Raw genomic sequence first — 21,887 nt, 5'->3', positions numbered from 1 at the left:
ACTCTCTCTGTCATGGGTATATACTGCATTAGACAACTGTATACATACCACCCTGGGTTTATGTGTCACATATACAATACCACTCTGTCTGTCACGGGTATATACTGCATCACACAACTATCTATACAATACCACCCTGGGTTTATACTGCGTCACATAACTATCTATACAATATCACTCTTTTTCACGGGTTTATACTGCATTAGACAAATACCACCCTGGGTTTATACTGTGTCACATAACTATCTATACAATACCACTCTGTTTTTCATGGGTATATACTGCATTAGACAACTGTCTATACAATACCACCCTGGGTTTATACTGTGTCACATAACTATCTATACAATACCACTCTGTCTGTCGTGGGTTTATACTGCATTAGACAACGAGCTATACAGTACCACCCTAGGTTTATACTGCGTCACATAACTATCTATACAATACCACACTGTCTGTCATGGGTATATACTGCATTAGACAACTAGCTATACAATACCACCCTGGGTTTATACTGCGTCACATAACTATCTATACAATACCACTCTCTCTGTCATGGGTATATACTGCATTAGACAACTAGTTATACAATACCACCCTGGGTTTATACTGTGTCACATAACTATCTATACAATACCACTCTGTCTGTCACGGGTATATACTACATCAGACAACTAGCTATACAATACCACTCTGGGTTTATACTGTGTCACATAACTATCTATACAATACCTCTCTCTCTGTCATGGGTATATACTGCATTAGACAACTGTCTATTCAAAACCACCCTGGGTTTATACTGTGTCACATAACTATCCATACAATACAACTCTATCTGTCATGGGTATATACTGCTTTAGACAACTAGCTATACAATACCACCCTGGGCATATACTATGTCACATAACTATCTATACAATACCGCACTGTCTGTCATGGGTATATACTGCATTAAACAACTAGGGATACAATACCACCCTGGATTTATACTGTGTCACATAACTATCCATACAATACCACCCTGTCTGTCATGGGCTTATACTGCATTAGACAACTAGCTATACAATACCACCCTGAGTTTATACTGCGTCACATAACTATCTATACAATACCACTCTCTCTGTCATGGGTATATACTGCATTAGACAACTAGTTATACAATACCACCCTGGGTTTATACTGTGTCACATAACTATCTATACAATACCACTCTGTCTGTCACGGGTATATACTGCATCACACAACTATCTATACAATACCACCCTGGGTTTATACTGCGTCACATAGCTATCTATACAATATCACTCTCTCTTTCACGGGTTTATACTGCATTAGACAAATACCACCCTGGGTTTATACTGCGTCACATAACTATCTATACAATATCACTCTGTTTTTCATGGGTATATACTGCCTTAGACAACTAGCTATACAATACTTACCTGGGTGTATATTGTGTTACATAACTATCTATACAATACCACTCTGTCTGTCGTGGGTATATACTGCATTAGACAACTAGCTATACAATACCACCCTGGGTTTATACTGTGTCACATAACTATCTATACAATACCACTCTGTCTGTCATGGGTATATACTGCATTAGACAACTAGCTATACAATACCACTCTGGGTTTATACTGTGTGTCATATAACTATCCTATACAATACCAACTCTATCTGTCATGGGTATATACTGCATTAGACAACTGTCTATTCAAAACCACCCTGGGTTTATACTGTGTCACATAACTATCTATACAATACCGCACTGTCTGTCATGGGTATATACTGCATTAGACAACTAGCTATACAATACCACCCTGGATTTATACTGTGTCACATAACTATCTTTACAATACCACTCTGTCTGTCATTGGTACATACTGCATTAGACAACTAGCTATACAATACCACCCTGGGTTTATACTGTGTCACATAACTATCTATACAATATCACTCTCTCTTTCACGGGGTTATACTGCATTAGACAAATACCACCCTGGGTTTATACTGCGTCACATAACTATCTATACAATATCACTCTGTTTTTCATGGGTATATATTGCATTAGACAACTAGCTATACAATACCACCCTAGGTTTATACTGTGTCACATAGCTATTTAAACAATACCACACTGTCTGTCATGGGTATATACTTCATTAGACAACTAGCTATACAATACCACCCTGGGTTTATACTGTGTCACATAACTATCTATACAACACCACTCCCTCTGTCATGGGTATATACTGCATTAGACAACTAGCTATACAATACCCCCCTGGGTTTATACTGTGTCACATAACTATGCATACAATACCATTCTCTCTGTCATGGGTATATACTGCATTTGACAACTAGCTATACAATACCACCCTGGGTTTATACTGTGTCACATAACTATCTATACAATACCACCCTGAGTTTATACTGTGTCACATAACTATCTGTACAATACCACACTGTCTGTCATGGGTATATACTTCATTAGACAACTAGCTATACAATAACACCCTGGGTTTATACTGCGTCACATAACTATCTATACAATACCACTCTCTCTGTCATGGGTATATACTGCATTAGACAACTAGCTATACAATACCACCCTGAGTTTATACTGTGTCACATAACTATCTATACAATACCACTCTCTCTGTCATGGGTATATACTGCATTAGACAACTAGCTATACAATACCACCCTGGGTTTATACTGTGTCACATAAGTATCTATACAATACCACCCTGTCTGTCATCGGTTTATCTTGCGTCTCAGTGCACAGCTCACCTAGCGGCTGGTTTACCTTTTTCTCGGAACCCATGTCCTGGAACGAAGCTTTCACCGTGTGTTCAGATCGAGAGGAACGTCTACTCCACGTCAACAGCGTCCATAAACAAGTCGATATGACGGACACGATCAACAAACTCGCTAATCAAGGCCATTTGTAAGTATTGTATTTCCTGCACTGTTATTTACTTTTAAGAGATTATTAAGATATAAAGCCTCAACAATTTCGGTGGATCGTCAGATCTCATATATCGTTGCTTATCTGACTGACTGAGTTTAGTTTTACGCCGCCTTTAGCAATATTCCAGCAATATCACGGCGGGGGACACCAGAAATGGGCTTAACATATTTTGCCCATGTGGGGAATCGAACCCGGGTCTTCGGCGTGACGAGCCAACGCTTTAACCACTAGGCTACCCCACCGCCCCTCGTTGCTTATCATTTAAGCAGTTGTTTCACATCTCTTTTTAGCTGAAAAATTGCTTTGTGTTGATCACAGACATCAATTGATATTGTGATTCAGGGACATCGGGGGCGCTGGGGTAACCTAGTGGAAAAGGCATTCGCTCGTCGCGCTGAAGACGCTGGTTCGATTCCTCACATGGGTACAATGTGTGAAGCCCATTTCTCGTGTCAGCCCCCGTGTTACTGCTGGAATATTGCTAAAAGCGGCTATTACTATATTACTAAAACCATACTCACTCACTCACTTACTCACTGACATGAACTATTGTTTTTAGTTGATGTTACCATTTATGTTATCGTAGGTCACACGTTAGGTCGTCTAAGTCTGTATAGAGGTAACAGATGTGCCAGGAGCCGGTGGTCCCAGATTCAATTTTGATAATGAGCTGAGTTGGAGATTTCTGAGGCCTGCATGACTATGAACTTCCCCTCGCATTGCTCGGACACGTCATGATGTATCTGGAATAATGTTGGAAGTGTGTTAGTTCCATGTCATCTAGACCTCCTTCACTTCAACTATATCGTGTCTGCAGTTACACATACGCCCCTTTCAGAACGGGACCGCTGTGGCTAGGTGCTTTTAGAACATTAGGACCACCTCCGACCACCTTGTGGACAGACTGTAGTCCCGCCCAACTCTCACCCTGGCAAAATGTCTCCTATACCAGAGACAGGTTGTGTGGAGAAGTACACGACGATACCTTCTCGTGGCAAAGCTGTAACGTGCATCATCAGTTCATCTGTGAAACTCATCCTGGTAAGCTTATAACCAATAGCTACATGCTGTATGAAGGTACCACAGTGTCGTGTCATGTGTGTTCTTCAAGGGGATGCTATTGTTCTCCCTGCTCTGTCAGTGTGTACTGTGTATACTTCGCTGGGATGCTATTGTTCTCCCTGCTGTGTCGGTGTGTACTGTGTGTTCTTCAAGGGGATGCTGTTGTTCTTCCTGCTCTGTGTCGATGTGTCCTGTGTGTTCTTCAAGGGGATGCTATTGTTCTCCCTCCTATATACATGTGTGTACTGTGTATTCTTCAAGGGGATGCTATTGTTCTCCCTGCTCTATATCAGTGTGTACTGTGTGTTCTTCAAGAGGATGCTATTGTTCTCCCTGCTGTATATCAGTGTGTACTGTGTGTTCTTCAAGGGGATGCTATTGTTCTCCCTGCTGTATATCAGTGTGTACTGTGTGTCCTTCAAGGGGATGCTATGGTTCTCCCTGCTCTATGTCGGTGTGTACTGTGTGTTCTTCAAGGGGATGCTATTGTTCTCCCTGCTGTATATCAGTGTGTCCTGTGTGTTCTTCAAGGGGATGCTATTGTTCTCCCTGCGCTGTCGGTGTGTACTGTGTGTTATTCAAGGGAATGCTATTGTTCTCCCTGCTCTATGTCGGTGTGTCCTGTGTGTTCTTCAAGGGGATGCTATTGCTCTCCCTGCTGTATATCAGTGTGTACTGTGTGTTCTTCAAGGGGATGCTATTGTTCTCCGTGCTATATATCAGTGTGTACTGTGTGTTTTTCAAGGGGATGCAATTGTTCTCCCTGCTGTATATCAGTGTGTCCTGTGTGTTCTTTAAGGGGATGCTATTGTTCTCCTGCTGTATATCAGTGTGTGTCCTGTGTGTTCTTTAAGGGGATGCTATTGTTCTCCTGCTGTATATCAGTGTGTACCGTGTGTTTTTCAAGGGGATGCTATTGTTCTCCCTGCTATATATCAGTGTGTACTGTGTGTTCTTCAAGGGGATGCTATTGTTCGTCCTGCTCTATGTCGGTGTGTCCTGTGTGTTCTTCAAGGGGATGCTATTGTTCTCCCTGCTGTATATCAGTGTGTCCTGTGTGTTCTTTAAGGGGATGCTATTGTTCTCCCTGGTCTATGTCGGTGTGTCCTGTGTGATCTTCAAGGGGATGCTATTGTTCGTCCTGCTCTATGTCGATGTGTTCTGTGTGTTCTTCAAGGGGATGCTATTGTTCTCCCTGCTGTATATCAGTGTGTCCTGTGTGTTCTTTAAGGGGATGCTATTGTTCTCCCTGCTGTATATCAGTGTTCTGTGTGTTCTTTAAGGGGATGCTATTGTTCTCCCTGCTCTGTGTCGGTGTGTCCTGTGTGTTCTTCAAGGGGATGCTATTCTTCTCCCTGCTCTATGTCGGTGTGTCCTGTGTGTTCCTTAAGAGGATGCTATTGTTCTACCTGCTGTATATCAGTGTGTCCTGTGTGTTCTTCAAGGGGATGCTATTGTTCTCCCTGCTGTATATCAGTGTGTTCTGTGTGTTCTTTAAGGGGATGCTATTGTTCTCCCTGCTGTATATCAGTGTTCTGTGTGTTCTTTAAAGGGGATGCTATTGTTCTCCCTGCTCTGTGTCGGTGTGTCCTGTGTGTTCTTCATTGGGATGCTATTGTTCTCCCTGCTATATATCAGTGTGTACTGTGTGTGTTCTTCATTGGGATGCTATTGTTCAGGGGATGCTATTGTTCTCCTGCTCTATATCAGTGTGTCCTGTGTGTTCTTCAAGGGGATGCTATTGTTCTCCCTGCTGTATATCAGTGTGTCCTGTGTGTTCTTTAAGGGGATGCTATTGTTCTCCCTGCTCTATGTCAGTGTGTCCTGTGTGTTCTTCAAGGGGATGCTATTGTTCTCCTGCTGTATATCAGTGTGTACTGTGTGTTCTTTAAGGGGATGCTATTGTTCTCCTGCTGTATATCAGTGTGTACTGTGTGTTTTTCAAGGGGATGCTATTGTTCTCCCTGCTATATATCAGTGTGTACTGTGTGTTCTTCAAGGGGATGCTATTGTTCTCCCTGCTATATATCAGTGTGTACTGTGTGTTCTTCAAGGGGATGCTATTGTTCGTCCTGCTCTATGTCAGTGTGTCCTGTGTGTTCTTCAAGGGGATGCTATTGTTCTCCCTGCTGTATATCAGTGTGTCCTGTGTGTTCTTTAAGGGGATGCTATTGTTCTCCTGGTCTATGTCAGTGTGTCCTGTGTGTTCTTCAAGGGGATGCTATTGTTCTCCTGCTCTATGTCAGTGTGTTCTGTGTGTTCTTCAAGGGGATGCTATTGTTCTCCCTGCTCTATATCAGTGTGTCCTGTGTGTTCTTTAAGGGGATGCTATTGTTCTCCCTGCTCTGTGTCAGTGTGTCCTGTGTGTTCTTCAAGGGGATGCTATTGTTCTCCCTGCTGTATATCAGTGTGTCCTGTGTGTTCTTTAAGGGGATGCTATTGTTCTCCCTGCTCTATGTCGGTGTGTCCTGTGTGTTCTTCAAGGGGATGCTATTGTTCGTCCTGCTCTATGTCAGGGGGTGTGTCCAGTGTGTACTGTGTGTTCTTCAAGGGGATGCTATTGTTCTCCCCTGCTGTATATCAGTGTGTCCTGTGTGTTCTTTAAGGGGATGCTATTGTTCTCCTGCTATATATCAGTGTGTACTGTGTGTTCTTCAAGGGGATGCTATTGTTCTCCTGCTCTATGTCGGTGTGTGTCCTGTGTGTTCTTCAAGGGGATGCTATTGTTCTCCCTGCTGTATATCAGTGTGTCCTGTGTGTTCTTTAAGGGATGCTATTGTTTCTCCTGGTCTATGTCGGTGTGTCCTTGTGTGTTCTTCAAGGGGATGCTATTGTTCTCCCTGCTGTATATCAGTGTGTACTGTGTGTTCTTTAAGGGGATGCTATTGTTCTCCTGCTGTATATCAGTGTGTACTGTGTGTTCTTCAAGGGGATGCTATTGTTCTCCTGCTATATATCAGTGTGTCCTGTGTGTTCTTCAAGGGATGCTATTGTTCTCCCTGCTATATATCAGTGTGTACTGTGTGTTCTTCAAGGGATGCTATTGTTCGTCCTGCTCTATGTCGGTGTGTCCTGTGTGTTCTTCAAGGGGATGCTATTGTTCTCCTGCTGTATATCAGTGTGTCCTGTGTCTTCTTTAAGGGGATGCTATTGTTCTCCTGGTCTATGTCAGTGTGTCCTGTGTGTTCTTCAAGGGGATGCTATTGTTCTCCTGCTCTATGTCAGTGTGTCCTGTGTGTTCTTCAAGGGGATGCTATTGTTCTCCTGCTCTATATCAGTGTGTGTCCTGTGTGTTCTTCAAGGGGATGCTATTGTTCTCCCTGCTGTATATCAGTGTGTCCTGTGTGTTCTTTAAGGGGATGCTATTGTTCTCCTGCTCTATGTCAGTGTGTCCTGTGTGTTCTTCAAGGGGATGCTATTGTTCTCCCTGCTCTATATCAGTGTGTCCTGTGTGTTCTTTAAGGGGATGCTATTGTTCTCCTGCTCTATATCAGTGTCCTGTGTGTTCTTCAAGGGGATGCTATTGTTCTCCTGCTCTATATCAGTGTGTCCTGTGTGTTCTTCAAGGGGATGCTATTGTTCTCCCTGCTCTATATCAGTGTGTGTCCTGTGTGTTCTTTCAAGGGATGCTATTGTTCTCCTGCTATATATCAGTGTGTACTGTGTGTTCTTCAAGGGGATGCTATTGTTCTCCTGCTCTATATCAGTGTGTCCTGTGTGTTCTTCAAGGGGATGCTATTGTTCTCCTGCTCTATGTCAGTGTGTCCTGTGTGTTCTTCAAGGGGATGCTATTGTTCTCCTGCTGTATATCAGTGTGTCCTGTGTGTTCTTCAAGGGGATGCTATTGTTCTCCTGCTCTATATCAGTGTGTCCTGTGTGTTCTTCAAGGGATGCTATTGTTCTCCTGCTATATATCAGTGTGTACTGTGTGTTCTTCAAGGGGATGCTATTGTTCTCCTGCTGTATATCAGTGTGTACTGTGTGTTCTTCAAGGGGATGCTATTGTTCTCCCTGCTGTATATCAGTGTGTACTGTGTGTTCTTCAAGGGGATGCTATTGTTCTCCCTGCTATATATCAGTGTGTACTGTGTGTTCTTCAAGGGGATGCTATTGTTCTCCCTGCTATATATCAGTGTGTCCTGTGTGTTCTTCAAGGGGATGCTATTGTTCTCCCTGCTCTATGTCGGTGTGTCCTGTGTGTTCTTTAAGAGGATGCTATTGTTCTCCCTGCTGTATATCAGTGTGTCCTGTGTGTTCTTCAAGGGGATGCTATTGTTCTCCCTGCTCTATGTCAGTGTGTCCTGTGTGTTCTTCAAGGGGATGCTATTGTTCTCCCTGCTCTATGTCGGTGTGTCCTGTGTGTTCTTCAAGGGGATGCTATTGTTCTCCTGCTCTATATCAGTGTGTCCTGTGTGTTCTTTAAGGGGATGCTATTGTTCGTCCTGCTCTATGTCGATGTGTTCTGTGTGTTCTTCAAGGGGATGCTATTGTTCTCCCTGCTCTATGTCGGTGTGTCCTGTGTGTTCCTTAAGAGGATGCTATTGTTCTACCTGCTGTATATCAGTGTGTCCTGTGTGTTGTTCTTCAAGGGGATGCTATTGTTCTCCCTGCTGTATATCAGTGTGTTCTGTGTGTTCTTTAAGGGGATGCTATTGTTCTCCCTGCTCTGTGTCGGTGTGTCCTGTGTGTTCTTCATTGGGATGCTATTGTTCTCCCTGCTATATATCAGTGTGTACTGTGTGTTCTTCAAGGGGATGCTATTGTTCTCCTGCTATATATCAGTGTGTACTGTGTGTTCTTCAAGGGGATGCTATTGTTCTCCCTGCTGTATATCAGTGTGTCCTGTGTGTTCTTTAAGGGGATGCTATTGTTCTCCCTGCTCTATGTCGGTGTGTCCTGTGTGTTCTTCAAGGGGATGCTATTGTTCTCCTGCTGTATATCAGTGTGTCCTGTGTGTTCTTTAAGGGGATGCTATTGTTCTCCCTGCTCTATGTCGGTGTGTCCTGTGTGTTCTTCAAGGGGATGCTATTGTTCTCCCTGCTATATATCAGTGTGTACTGTGTGTTCTTCAAGGGGATGCTATTGTTCTCCCTGCTGTATATCAGTGTGTACTGTGTGTTCTTTAAGGGGATGCTATTGTTCTCCCTGCTGTATATCAGTGTGTACCTGTGTGTTTTTCAAGGGGATGCTATTGTTCTCCCTGCTATATATCAGTGTGTACTGTGTGTTCTTCAATGGGATGCTATTGTTCTCCCTGCTATATATCAGTGTGTACTGTGTGTTCTTCAAGGGGATGCTATTGTTCGTCCTGCTCTATGTCGGTGTGTCCTGTGTGTTCTTCAAGGGGATGCTATTGTTCTCCCTGCTGTATATCAGTGTGTCCTGTGTGTTCTTTAAGGGGATGCTATTGTTCTCCCTGGTCTATGTCGGTGTGTCCTGTGTGATCTTCAAGGGGATGCTATTGTTCGTCCTGCTCTATGTCGATGTGTTCTGTGTGTTCTTCAAGGGGATGCTATTGTTCTCCCTGCTCTATGTCGGTGTGTCCTGTGTGTTCTTTAAGGGGATGCTATTGTTCTACCTGCTGTATATCAGTGTGTCCTGTGTGTTCTTTAAGGGGATGCTATTGTTCTCCTGCTGTATATCAGTGTTCTGTGTGTTCTTGTAAGGGGATGCTATTGTTCTCCCTGCTCTGTGTCGGTGTGTCCTGTGTGTTCTTCATTGGGATGCTATTGTTCTCCCTGCTATATATCAGTGTGTACTGTGTGTTCCTTAAGAGGATGCTATTGTTCTACCTGCTGTATATCAGTGTGTCCTGTGTGTTCTTTAAGGGGATGCTATTGTTCTCCCTGCTGTATATCAGTGTGTTCTGTGTGTTCTTTAAGGGGATGCTATTGTTCTCCCTGCTGTATATCAGTGTTCTGTGTGTTCTTTAAGGGGATGCTATTGTTCTCCCTGCTCTGTGTCGGTGTGTCCTGTGTGTTCTTCATTGGGATGCTATTGTTCTCCCTGCTATATATCAGTGTGTACTGTGTGTTCTTCAAGGGGATGCTATTGTTCTCCCTGCTATATATCAGTGTGTACTGTGTGTTCTTCAAGGGATGCTATTGTTCTCCCTGCTGTATATCAGTGTGTCCTGTGTGTTCTTTAAGGGGATGCTATTGTTCTCCCTGCTCTATGTCGGTGTGTCCTGTGTGTTCTTCAAGGGGATGCTATTGTTCTCCCTGCTGTATATCAGTGTGTCCTGTGTGTTCTTTAAGGGGATGCTATTGTTCTCTCTGGTCTATGTCGGTGTGTCCTGTGTGTTCTTCAAGGGGATGCTATTGTTCTCCCTGCTATATATCAGTGTGTACTGTGTGTTCTTCAAGGGGATGCTATTGTTCTCCCTGCTGTATATCAGTGTGTACTGTGTGTTCTTTAAGGGGATGCTATTGTTCTCCCTGCTGTATATCAGTGTGTACTGTGTGTTTTTCAAGGGGATGCTATTGTTCTCCCTGCTATATATCAGTGTGTACTGTGTGTTCTTCAAGGGGATGCTATTGTTCTCCCTGCTATATATCAGTGTGTACTGTGTGTTCTTCAAGGGGATGCTATTGTTCGTCCTGCTCTATGTCGGTGTGTCCTGTGTGTTCTTCAAGGGGATGCTATTGTTCTCCCTGCTGTATATCAGTGTGTCCTGTGTGTTCTTTAAGGGGATGCTATTGTTCTCCCTGGTCTATGTCGGTGTGTCCTGTGTGATCTTCAAGGGGATGCTATTGTTCGTCCTGCTCTATGTCGATGTGTTCTGTGTGTTCTTCAAGGAAATGCTATTCTTCTCCCTGCTCTATGTCGGTGTGTCCTGTGTGTTCCTTAAGAGGATGCTATTGTTCGTCCTGCTCTATGTCGATGTGTTCTGTGTGTTCTTCAAGGGGATGCTATTCTTCTCCCTGCTCTATGTCGGTGTGTCCTGTGTGTTCCTTAAGAGGATGCTATTGTTCTACCTGCTGTATATCAGTGTGTCCTGTGTGTTCTTTAAGGGGATGCTATTGTTCTCCCTGCTGTATATCAGTGTTCTGTGTGTTCTTTAAGGGGATGCTATTGTTCTCCCTGCTCTGTGTCGGTGTGTCCTGTGTGTTCTTCATTGGGATGCTATTGTTCTCCCTGCTATATATCAGTGTGTACTGTGTGTTCTTCAAGGGGATGCTATTGTTCTCCCTGCTATATATCAGTGTGTACTGTGTGTTCTTCAAGGGGATGCTATTGTTCTCCCTGCTGTATATCAGTGTGTCCTGTGTGTTCTTTAAGGGGATGCTATTGTTCGTCCTGCTCTATGTCGGTGTGTCCTGTGTGTTCTTCAAGGGGATGCTATTGTTCTCCCTGCTGTATATCAGTGTGTCCTGTGTGTTCTTTAAGGGGATGCTATTGTTCTCCCTGCTCTATGTCGGTGTGTCCTGTGTGTTCTTCAAGGGGATGCTATTGTTCTCCCTGCTATATATCAGTGTGTACTGTGTGTTCTTCAAGGGGATGCTATTGTTCTCCCTGCTGTATATCAGTGTGTCCTGTGTGTTCTTCAAGGGATGCTATTGTTCTCCTGCTGTATATCAGTGTGTACTGTGTGTTCTTCAAGGGGATGCTATTGTTCTCCTGCTATATATCAGTGTGTACTGTGTGTTCTTCTTTAAGGGATGCTATTGTTCTCCCTGCTCTATATCAGTGTCTGTGTGTTCTTCAAGTGATGCTATTGTTCGTCCTGCTCTATGTCGGCTGTGTGTTCTTCCCTGGATGCTATTGTTCTCCTGCTGTGCATCAGTGTGTCCTGTGTGTTCTTTAAGGGGATGCTATTGTTCTCCCTGGTCTATGTCGGTGTGTCCTGTGTGATCTTCAAGGGGATGCTATTGTTCGTCCTGCTCTATGTCGATGTGTTCTGTGTGTTCTTCAAGGAAATGCTATTCTTCTCCCTGCTCTATGTCGGTGTGTCCTGTGTGTTCTTTAAGGGGATGCTATTGTTCTCCCTGCTGTATATCAGTGTGTTCTGTGTGTTCTTTAAGGGGATGCTATTGTTCTCCCTGCTGTATATCAGTGTTCTGTGTGTTCTTTAAGGGGATGCTATTGTTCTCCCTGCTCTGTGTCGGTGTGTCCTGTGTGTTCTTCATTGGGATGCTATTGTTCTCCCTGCTATATATCAGTGTGTCCTGTGTGTTCTTAAGAGGGATGCTATTGTTCTACCTGCTGTATATCAGTGTGTCCTGTGTGTTCTTCAAGGGGATGCTATTGTTCTCCTGCTGTATATCAGTGTGTTCTGTGTGTTCTTTCAAGGGGATGCTATTGTTCTCCCTGCTGTATATCAGTGTTCTGTGTGTTCTTTAAGGGGATGCTATTGTTCTCCCTGCTCTGTGTCGGTGTGTCCTGTGTGTTCTTCATTGGGATGCTATTGTTCTCCCTGCTATATATCAGTGTGTACTGTGTGTTCTTCAAGGGGATGCTATTGTTCTCCCTGCTATATATCAGTGTGTACTGTGTGTTCTTCAAGGGGATGCTATTGTTCTCCCTGCTGTATATCAGTGTGTCCTGTGTGTTCTTTAAGGGGATGCTATTGTTCTCCCTGCTCTATGTCGGTGTGTCCTGTGTGTTCTTCAAGGGGATGCTATTGTTCTCCCTGCTATATATCAGTGTGTACTGTGTGTTCTTCAAGGGGATGCTATTGTTCTCCTGCTCTATGTCGGTGTGTCCTGTGTGTTCTTCAAGGGGATGCTATTGTTCTCCCTGCTGTATATCAGTGTGTCCTGTGTGTTCTTTCAAGGGGATGCTATTGTTCTCCCTGGTCTATGTCGGTGTGTCCTGTGTGTTCTTCAAGGGGATGCTATTGTTCTCCTGCTCTATGTCGGTGTGTTCTGTGTGTTCTTCAAGGGGATGCTATTGTTCTCCCTGCTCTATGTCGGTGTGTCCTGTGTGTTCTTCAAGGGGATGCTATTGTTCTCCCTGCTGTATATCAGTGTGTCCTGTGTGTTCTTTAAGGGGATGCTATTGTTCTCCCTGCTGTATATCAGTGTGTGCTCTGTGTGTTCTTCAAGGGGATGCTATTGTTCTCCCTGCTGTATATCAGTGTGTCCTGTGTGTTCTTCAAGGGGATGCTATTGTTCTCCCTGCTCTATATCAGTGTGTCCTGTGTGTTCTTAAGAGGGATGCTATTGTTCTCCCTGCTGTATATCAGTGTGTCCTGTGTGTTCTTTAAGGGGATGCTATTGTTCTCCCTGCTGTATATCAGTGTTCTGTGTGTTCTTTAAGGGGATGCTATTGTTCTCCCTGCTCTGTGTCGGTGTGTCCTGTGTGTTCTTCAAGGGATGCTATTGTTCTCCCTGCTATATATCAGTGTGTCCTGTGTGTTCTTCAAGGGGATGCTATTGTTCTCCCTGCTATATATCAGTGTGTACTGTGTGTTCTTCAAGGGGATGCTATTGTTCTCCCTGCTGTATATCAGTGTGTCCTGTGTGTTCTTTAAGGGGATGCTATTGTTCTCCCTGCTGTATATCAGTGTGTCCTGTGTGTTCTTCAAGGGGATGCTATTGTTCTCCCTGCTGTATATCAGTGTGTACTGTGTGTTCTTCAAGCGGATGCTATTGTTCTCCCTGCTCTGTGTCGGTGTGTCCTGTGTGTTCTTCATTGGGATGCTATTGTTCTCCCTGCTCTATGTCGGTGTGTACTGTGTGTTCTTCAAGAGGATGCTATTGTTGTCCCTGGTCTATGTCGGTGTGTACTGTGTGTTCTTCAAGAGGATGCTGTTGTTGTCTCTGCTCTTTGTCGATGTGTGCTGTGTGTTCTTCAAGGGGATGCTGTTGTTCTCCCTGCTCTTTGTCGGTGTGTCCTGTGTGTTCTTCATTGGGATGCTATTGTTCTCCCTGCTGTATATCAGTGTGTCCTGTGTGTTCTTCAAGGGGATGCTATTGTTCTCCCTGCTGTATATCAGTGTGTACTGTGTGTTCTTCAAGCGGATGCTATTGTTCTCCCTGCTCTGTGTCGGTGTGTCCTGTGTGTTCTTCATTGGGATGCTATTGTTCTCCCTGCTCTATGTCGGTGTGTACTGTGTGTTCTTCAAGAGGATGCTATTGTTGTCCCTGGTCTATGTCGGTGTGTACTGTGTGTTTCTTCAAGAGGATGCTATTGTTCTTCCTGCTCTATGTCAGTGTGTCCTGTGTGTTCTTCAAGGGGATGCTATTGTTCTCCCTGCTCTATGTCGGTGTGTACTGTGTGTTCTTCAAGGGGATGCTATTGTTGTCCCTGCTCTTTGTCGATGTGTGCTGTGTGTTCTTTGAGAGGATGCTATTGTTCTCCCTGGTCTATGTCGGCGTGTACTGTGTGTTCTTCAAGGGGATGCTATTGTTCTCCCTGCTCTATGTCGGTGTGTACTGTGTGTTCTTCAAGGGGATGCTATTCTTTCCTCTGCTCTATGTCGGCGTGTACTGTGTGTTCTTCAAGGGGATGCTATTCTTTCCTCTGCTCTATGTCGTCGTGTACTGTGTGTTCTTCAAGAGGATGCTATTGTTGTCCCTGGTCTATGTCGGTGTGTACTGTGTGTTCTTCAAGAGGATGCTATTGTTCTCCCTGCTCTATGTCGGTGTGTACTGTGTGTTCTTCAAGGGGATGGTATTCTTCCCTCTGCTCTATGTCGGCGTGTACTGTGTGTTCTTCAAGAGGATGCTATTGTTCTCCCTGCTCTTTGTCGGTGTGTACTGTGTGTTCTTCAAGGGGATGCTATTCTTCCCTCTGCTCTATGTCGGTGTGTCCTGTGTGTTCTTCAAGGGGATGCTATTGTTCTCCCTGCTCTTTGTCGGTGTGTACTGTGTGTTCTTCAAGGGATGCTATTCTTCCCTCTGCTCTATGTCGGTGTGTCCTGTGTGTTCTTCAAGGGGATGCTATTGTTCTCCTGCTCTTTGTCGGTGTGTACTGTGTGTTCTTCAAGAGGATGCTATTGTTCTCCCTGCTCTTTGTCGGTGTGTACTGTGTGTTCTTCAAGGGGATGCTATTCTTCCCTCTGCTCTATGTCGGTGTGTCCTGTGTGTTCTTCAAGGGGATGCTATTGTTCTCCCTGCTCAATGTCGGTGTGTACTGTGTGTTCTTCAAGGGGATGCTATTGTTGTCCCTGGTCTATGTCGGTGTGTACTGTGTGTTCTTCAAGGGGATGCTATTGTTCTCCCTGCTATATATCAGTGTGTACTGTGTGTTCTTCAAGAGGATGCTATTGTTCTCCCTGCTCTTTGTCGGTGTGTGCTGTGTGTTCTTCACTGGGATGCTATTGTTCTCCCTGCTATATATCAGTGTGTACTGTGTGTTCTTCAAGAGGATGCTATTGTTCTCCCTGCTCTTTGTCTGTGTGTGCTGTGTGTTCTTCACTGGGATGCTATTGTTCTTCCTGCTCTATGTCGGTGTGTACTGTGTGTTCTTCAAGGGGATGCTATTGTTCTTCCTGCTCTATGTCGGTGTGTACTGTGTGTTCTTCAAGAGGATGCTATTGTTGTCCCTGGTCTATGTCGGCGTGTACTGTGTCCAGTGTGTTTCTTCAAGGGGATGCTATTGTTCTTCCTGTTCTATGTCGGTGTGTACTGTGTGTTCTTCAAGGGGATGCTATTGTTCTTCCTGCTCTATGTTGGTGTGTACTGTGTGTTCTTCAAGAGGATGCTATTGTTGTCCCTGGTCTATGTCGGCGTGTACTGTGTGTTTCTTCAAGGGGATGCTATTGTTCTCCCTGCTCTTTGTCGGTGTGTACTGTGTGTTCTTCACTGGGATGCTATTGTTCTCCCTGCTCTGTGTCGGTGTGTACTGTGTGTTCTTTGAGAGGATGCTATTGTTCTCCCTGCTATATGTCGGTGTGTCCTTCAAGGGGATGCTATTGTTCTCCCTGCTCTTTGTCGGTTTGTGCTGTGTGTTGTTCACTGGGATGCTATTGTTCTCCCTGCTGTATATCAGTGTGCCCTGTGTGTTCTTTGAGAGGATGCTATTGTTCTCCCTGGTCTATGTCGGTGTGTCCTGTGCGTTCTTCAAGGGGATGCTAATGTTCTCCCTGCTCTGTGTCGGTGTGTACTGTGTGTTCTTCAGGGGGATGCTATTGTTTTCCCCGGTGTGTCCTTCAAGGGGATCTATTATGTCGGTGTGTCCTTCAAGGGGATGCTATTGTTCTCCCAGCTCTATGTCGGTGTGTCCTGTGTGTTCTTCAAGAGGATGCTATTGTTCTCCCTGCTCTATGTCGGTGTGTACTGTGTGTTCTTTAAGGGGATGCTATTGTTCATCCTTCCCTATGTCGGTGTGTCCTACGTGTGTGTGATCTTCATAGGTATATAATTGTTGTTGCAGATCAATGTTGGTATGATAAAACCAGTGACCATGACCTGGCGTCCGGCAAGGGTCACACCGGCAAGAAGGTGAGCAGTGCCGCGTGCGGTAACTACTGTATGACGTTTGAACTGCAAACAGTGAACTTTGACTTCTTGTGTGCTGCCTACAGCTTCAACAAGGTGACACTGGACTGCTTCATTGACATGAAGTCCGACTTGTACGATCCTGGCCTGTCGCCATCCCTCACGGCCAACCCTGAGATGGAGGTGAACGTCAAACGATGCTTCAGATGTAAGTAGGAGCCCACCTCTTGACCACGTAGATATCGCCATAGGACATTGTAACAGACAGGTGATAATACAAGATTCATGCTCAGTTGTCAGCGATAGTTCACCCACCAGAAACAGGAATTACTGTCCATTCGAAGACAGTCCTGTCCACTAAAGCCTAAACATTATCAGTTGTATAAACTGTCATCAAAGGATCAAAGCTACCATTGGTCTCGGCAGAACCTGGAAACGGGAAATAGTATGTATGTACATGCTGCCAATGGTCTCAGCAGATCCTGGAAACGGGAAATAGTATGTATGTACATGCTGCTATTGGTCTCGGCAGAACCTGGAAACGGGAAAGAGTATGTATGTACATGCTGCCATTGGTCTCGGCAGATCCTGGAAACGGGAAATAGTATGTATGTACATGCTGCTATTGGTCTCGGCAGAACCTGGAAACGGGAAATAGTATGTATGTACATGCTGCCATTGGTCTCGGCAGATCCTGGAAACGGGAAATAGTATGTATGTACATGCTGCCATTGGTCTCGGCAGATCCTGGAAATGGGAAATAGTATGTATGTATATGCTGCCATTGTCTGCAGATCGTGGAAATGGGAAATAATATGTATGTACATGCTGCCATTAGTCTCAGCAGATCCTGGAAATGGGAAATAGTATGTATGTACATGCTGCCATTGGTCTCGGCAGATCCTGGAAACGGGAAATAGTATGTATGTACATGCTGCCATTGGTCTCAGCAGATCCTGGAAATGGGAAATAGTATGTATGTACATGCTGCCATTGGTCTCAGCAGATCCTGGAAACGGGAAATAGTATGTATGTACATGCTGCCATTGGTCTCAGCAGATCCTGGAAACGGGAAATAGTATGTATGTACATGCTGCCATTAGTCTCAGCAGATCCTGGAAATGGGAAATAGTTTGTATGTACATGCTGCCATTGGTCTCAGCAGATCCTGGAAACGGGAAATAGTATGTATGTACATGCTGCCATTGGTCTCGGCAGATCCTGGAAACGGGAAATAGTATGCATGTACATGCTGCCATTGGTCTCGGCAGATCGTGGAAATGGGAAATAGTATGTATGTACATGCTGCCATTGATCTCAGCAGATCCTGGAAACGGGAAATAGTATGTATCTACATGCTGCCATTGGTCTCAGCAGATCCTAGCAACGGGAAATAGTATGTATGTACATGCTGACATTGGTCTCAGCAGATCCTGGAAACGGGAAATAGTATGTATGTACATGCTGCCATTGGTCTCGGCAGAACTTGGAAACGGGAAATAGTATGTATGTACATGCTGCCGTTGGTCTCGGCAGATCCTGGAAATGGGAAATAGTATGTATGTACATGCTGCCATTGGTCTCAGCAGATCCTGGAAATGGGAAATAGTATGCATGTGCAAATACTTACCGCCAAGGTAACCCAGAATCATATAGGCTGCAACAAGATTGGGTTTCATTTTGCAAACATCATGGTTGTTGTTGATGGAAACTAAGCCATGACTTGTCATGACGCCTTAATGAAACACTTGACATGAATCATATAGGAACTAAGCCATAACTTGCCATGACGCCTTAATGAAATACTTGACAGGAATCATATAGGAACTAAGCCATGACTTGTCATGACGCCTTAATGAAACACTTGACATGAATCATATAGGAACTAAGCCATAACTTGCCATGACGCCTTAATGAAATACTTGACAGGAATCATATAAGTAAACCTGTACAGTAAAGCAGAGGGGAAAAGGTACTGAGTTAGCACTTGAAGATGCTGCTGTCATTGGGTCATCCTTTTGGACAAAGGCAACCCCGGTGGCAAAAATAATAGTTCCTTGCAAGGATTTGATAAACTCCATACATAAGATGGAAAGCTTCAGTACGTAGTTCGGGTTCAATGTTATTGAAAAAGCTATAAGCCCATTAGGAATGCAAAGCGATATCTCGCTCTGCCGGCTCCTTACCACCATATCAGGGAACTGGTCTGGAAACATGGGTGCCTTCTTGAATCAGCTAGCCCCCACCCCCACCCCTTCTCTTTACTTGACCGTACCCGTCCGTGGTACCCGTTGTTACAATAACCCTTTTGTCGAGTGCTGTGAAGTTTTGTTGTGTAGGCGTGATGACATCACATGTGCAATCTTTCTTTCATCAGTGAACATTTCCTCATCGTCTGCTGCTCGGCTGGATTCCCGCTTGCTGCCTGAGAACCCTTGCACTACTCACGTCGTGTTGGCGTCTACAACTTACACCAGTATCTCCAGCAGTGACGACATCAGCGACGTCACACAATCAGCATCCGCCGCTGCCCATGTTAGTATTTTGGTCACGCCTGTCCCCGACCTCAGCGCAGTGTCGACGGTAGGGGCGAGAGTCGACATTACCACTGCAGTCTCTGTGGCCGAAACCACCGTCCAAGGATTGACCACTGTCCCTATTGTAGATAATAGTAATTTCATGTCGCATGAATCAGAATCTTCAGACATTTCCCCGAATTTCACCCCTGTGTTTCAAAGTGACAACTTTGGACATTCGCTGTACTCGAACGCAGCACACGCTCTGATGACAAGCAGCAGATATCAATCACTATCGTCCGCCTCCACAGCTCAGCACGTAACTGGCACACCTTCCCCATCAGAACCTGCGTCAGTGTCCCGCGTGACACAAGGAACCACCAAATTACCGCCATTGTCGCTGGGTGACTCCGCACTGATCACTTCAGCTCCCTCTCGACAGGACGTCATCACGCACCGCCTTGCAGCAACGACTGCTTCCGCTGTGGCGGTCACTGTTGTCACAAACAATCCACCAGGTAATCCTTGCTGTTGAATGTATTATAAATATACACCTGTTATAAGAAAGTTGGTTATTAACGAACATATAATATGGACTTGGATACGCATGGGAATTCACTGTGCAGCGTTGCGTGCCTTGGCCATGGTAAGGTCAATACAAATCTAAAAATGACCTTAATGTGATTATTTGTTTCTTAGTACTATGCTTCGTGTTACCAAAGTGGTAATCGTCATCTGGCTTTCCTCTTACATAGAGCTGACTTACTGACTCAACTGCCCATTACAACTTTGTGGTGACATTTTCCAGGCACCAGGTTGTGTACATGCCATTGTCGGCCGTCTAACAATACAGAAGAGCGCCTCCAGTCTATCAAGCAGCACCTCACTGTGGACAGAGCTAACCTTTCGGCCACCAGACGCCGGTTGAAGTCTGCGCCTGACCAGCGGAAGTCAGTGATGGCTGTGGGGAGCATCAGCGTGGGTGTGTTGGCCGTCCTCCTGCTGGTGCTGGCGGTGCTTGACGTGGACCAGGTGTTACGGCTTGTTACCAGGTGTCAATATGGCGTCCCCAGCTCTGAAACCGGGATGTGTACGGGTAGCGGCCAGACAACAAACTTACCTGTCAAAGACGGAAGAGAAGAAGTGCAATGAACAGACTCATGACAGTAGTTGGTCACTGATACATCAATTCATGACACCTATCTAGTCAACGTAATTTGTTCTTTGACCTTGAGAGTAAATATAACAGAAGGGTAACCTGTATTCCAGTCTAATTAATGTATGATTCATGTGAAGTTGGTAACAGCAGTCTCAGTGCCAGGAGCATGACGTGTACCGAAGTAGGTGAAGCGGTAGTAAAATGCCCCTTCTTCTGCGTGTAGCCGCGTGAAGTACTGGCAACCGAGACACATTCCACTATTGTCACCAGTGCTACTACAATCATATAAAGCTAACCTCGTCAGACTCGTGTAACCACATTAAATGTATCCAAATACCCAGTGAGTGTTCATGCACCCACAAGAGACGAGACCACCATGTCTACTACATCCCCAACTACTAACACTTTACAGCTACTACCACTATCACTATTACCATTACTATCACTAGTAGCCATTGTGTAACTGACATTGACTATTACCCTCTTACTTCTACTTGACAGTTTCATATCGATATCTGACTTAATTACGACATCGCTATCCTCAATAGTGTCTATTTCCTTTCTGGACACATCATCCCAGCAACACAAAGGTTATCGTTAGCAACATTTAGCGAGACTATGAACGTTTCCCGAGGGTAACTACAACGGGATGAGCTGATTTAAACTGATGCAATGAGACGTGACTTATGCATTGACCAAAGCAAAGTTTCATTCACGGCCGTCTTCGATTTAATCAAGCACTTGAGTCAGTTCAATGTGTCAAGAGATTTATTTGGCGTAATCAAGATACGGTTTCTGTTAGACACTGCAATTTGAGGTTTTCAATCACAATTACAGAACGCTTGAAACAAGATCGGGGAAAAATCTATAAAGATTCATGCCCTCTATCTACTTTTTCAACTTGCACTGACGGTTTAACAATCACACGTAGTCACCGTAGGGGATGTCGCCATCGATTGGCTCATGTCGCACGGACCTCGGAGAAGTCACAATACACGACAATGACCTTTAATCACACCTTGGACTACCTGTGAGAGAATTGAAAAGGAAGACGAAATTACGGGATATTGCATTACGCGTGGATCGAATAGATACTGTTCAGGAAATGGTACGAAACCGCCACGAATAATCATACTACGAAGCCAATGAATATATATTGTAAGTGTTAACTTCATAATCAATTGTTCAAGATGTCCTAATTTATGGGACGTAATTTATAATTGGCTTTGGTTGTCGGATGTTTACCGTCACTTATATACCGCAAAACACACAAAACACAAACAAACAGCATTCTGAAATAATAACAGAGTATATTCACGCTGAATATAATAGGCTGCAGTAAAGGAAAGCACGGTGATGAACACACACCACAATGTAGGGAAACATAACTATTCAGTATATTACCATACTTCTTATAACACACACCACAATGTAGGGAAACATAGGTATTCAGTATATTACCATACTTCTTATAACACACACCACAATGTAGGGAAACGTAGGTATTCAGTATATTACCATACATTGAATAACATATACCACGATATAAGGAAACATAAGTATTCAGTATATTACCATACTTTGAATAACACACACCACAATATAGGGAGACAATAAGTATTCAGTATATTACCATACATTGAATAACACACACCACAATATAGGAGACAATAAGTATTCAGTATATTACCATACATTGAATAACATACACCACAATATAAGGAAACTAAAAGTATTCAGTATATTACCATACATTGAATAACATACACCGCAATATAGGAGAC

At 44.3% G+C, this 21,887-nt stretch overlaps 1 protein-coding gene across 1 annotated transcript in view; it reads left to right on the top strand.

Moving 5' to 3' along the window:
- LOC124278514 overlaps window positions 1-20,192 on the top strand; it is a 32,419-nt gene extending 12,227 nt beyond the window's left edge. Inside the window, exons 3-7 of the mRNA XM_046714215.1 lie at window positions 2,788-2,956; window positions 3,819-4,021; window positions 16,364-16,636; window positions 18,806-19,462; window positions 19,753-20,192. Of these exons, the coding sequence (XP_046570171.1) occupies window positions 2,788-2,956; window positions 3,819-4,021; window positions 16,364-16,636; window positions 18,806-19,462; window positions 19,753-20,096 (1,646 nt within the window). The 3' untranslated portion in view covers window positions 20,097-20,192. The remainder of the gene's footprint in view (window positions 1-2,787; window positions 2,957-3,818; window positions 4,022-16,363; window positions 16,637-18,805; window positions 19,463-19,752) is intronic.
- Window positions 20,193-21,887: the final 1,695 nt, after the last annotated feature.

The sequence above is a fragment of the Haliotis rubra genome, unplaced genomic scaffold (genome assembly GCF_003918875.1).
Source record: "Haliotis rubra isolate DU_JTF1 unplaced genomic scaffold, ASM391887v1 Scf239, whole genome shotgun sequence".
NCBI lineage: Eukaryota > Metazoa > Mollusca > Gastropoda > Lepetellida > Haliotidae > Haliotis > Haliotis rubra.
Note: the sequence above shows the minus strand (reverse complement) of the source record. Positions and strands in the feature narration are given on the sequence as shown.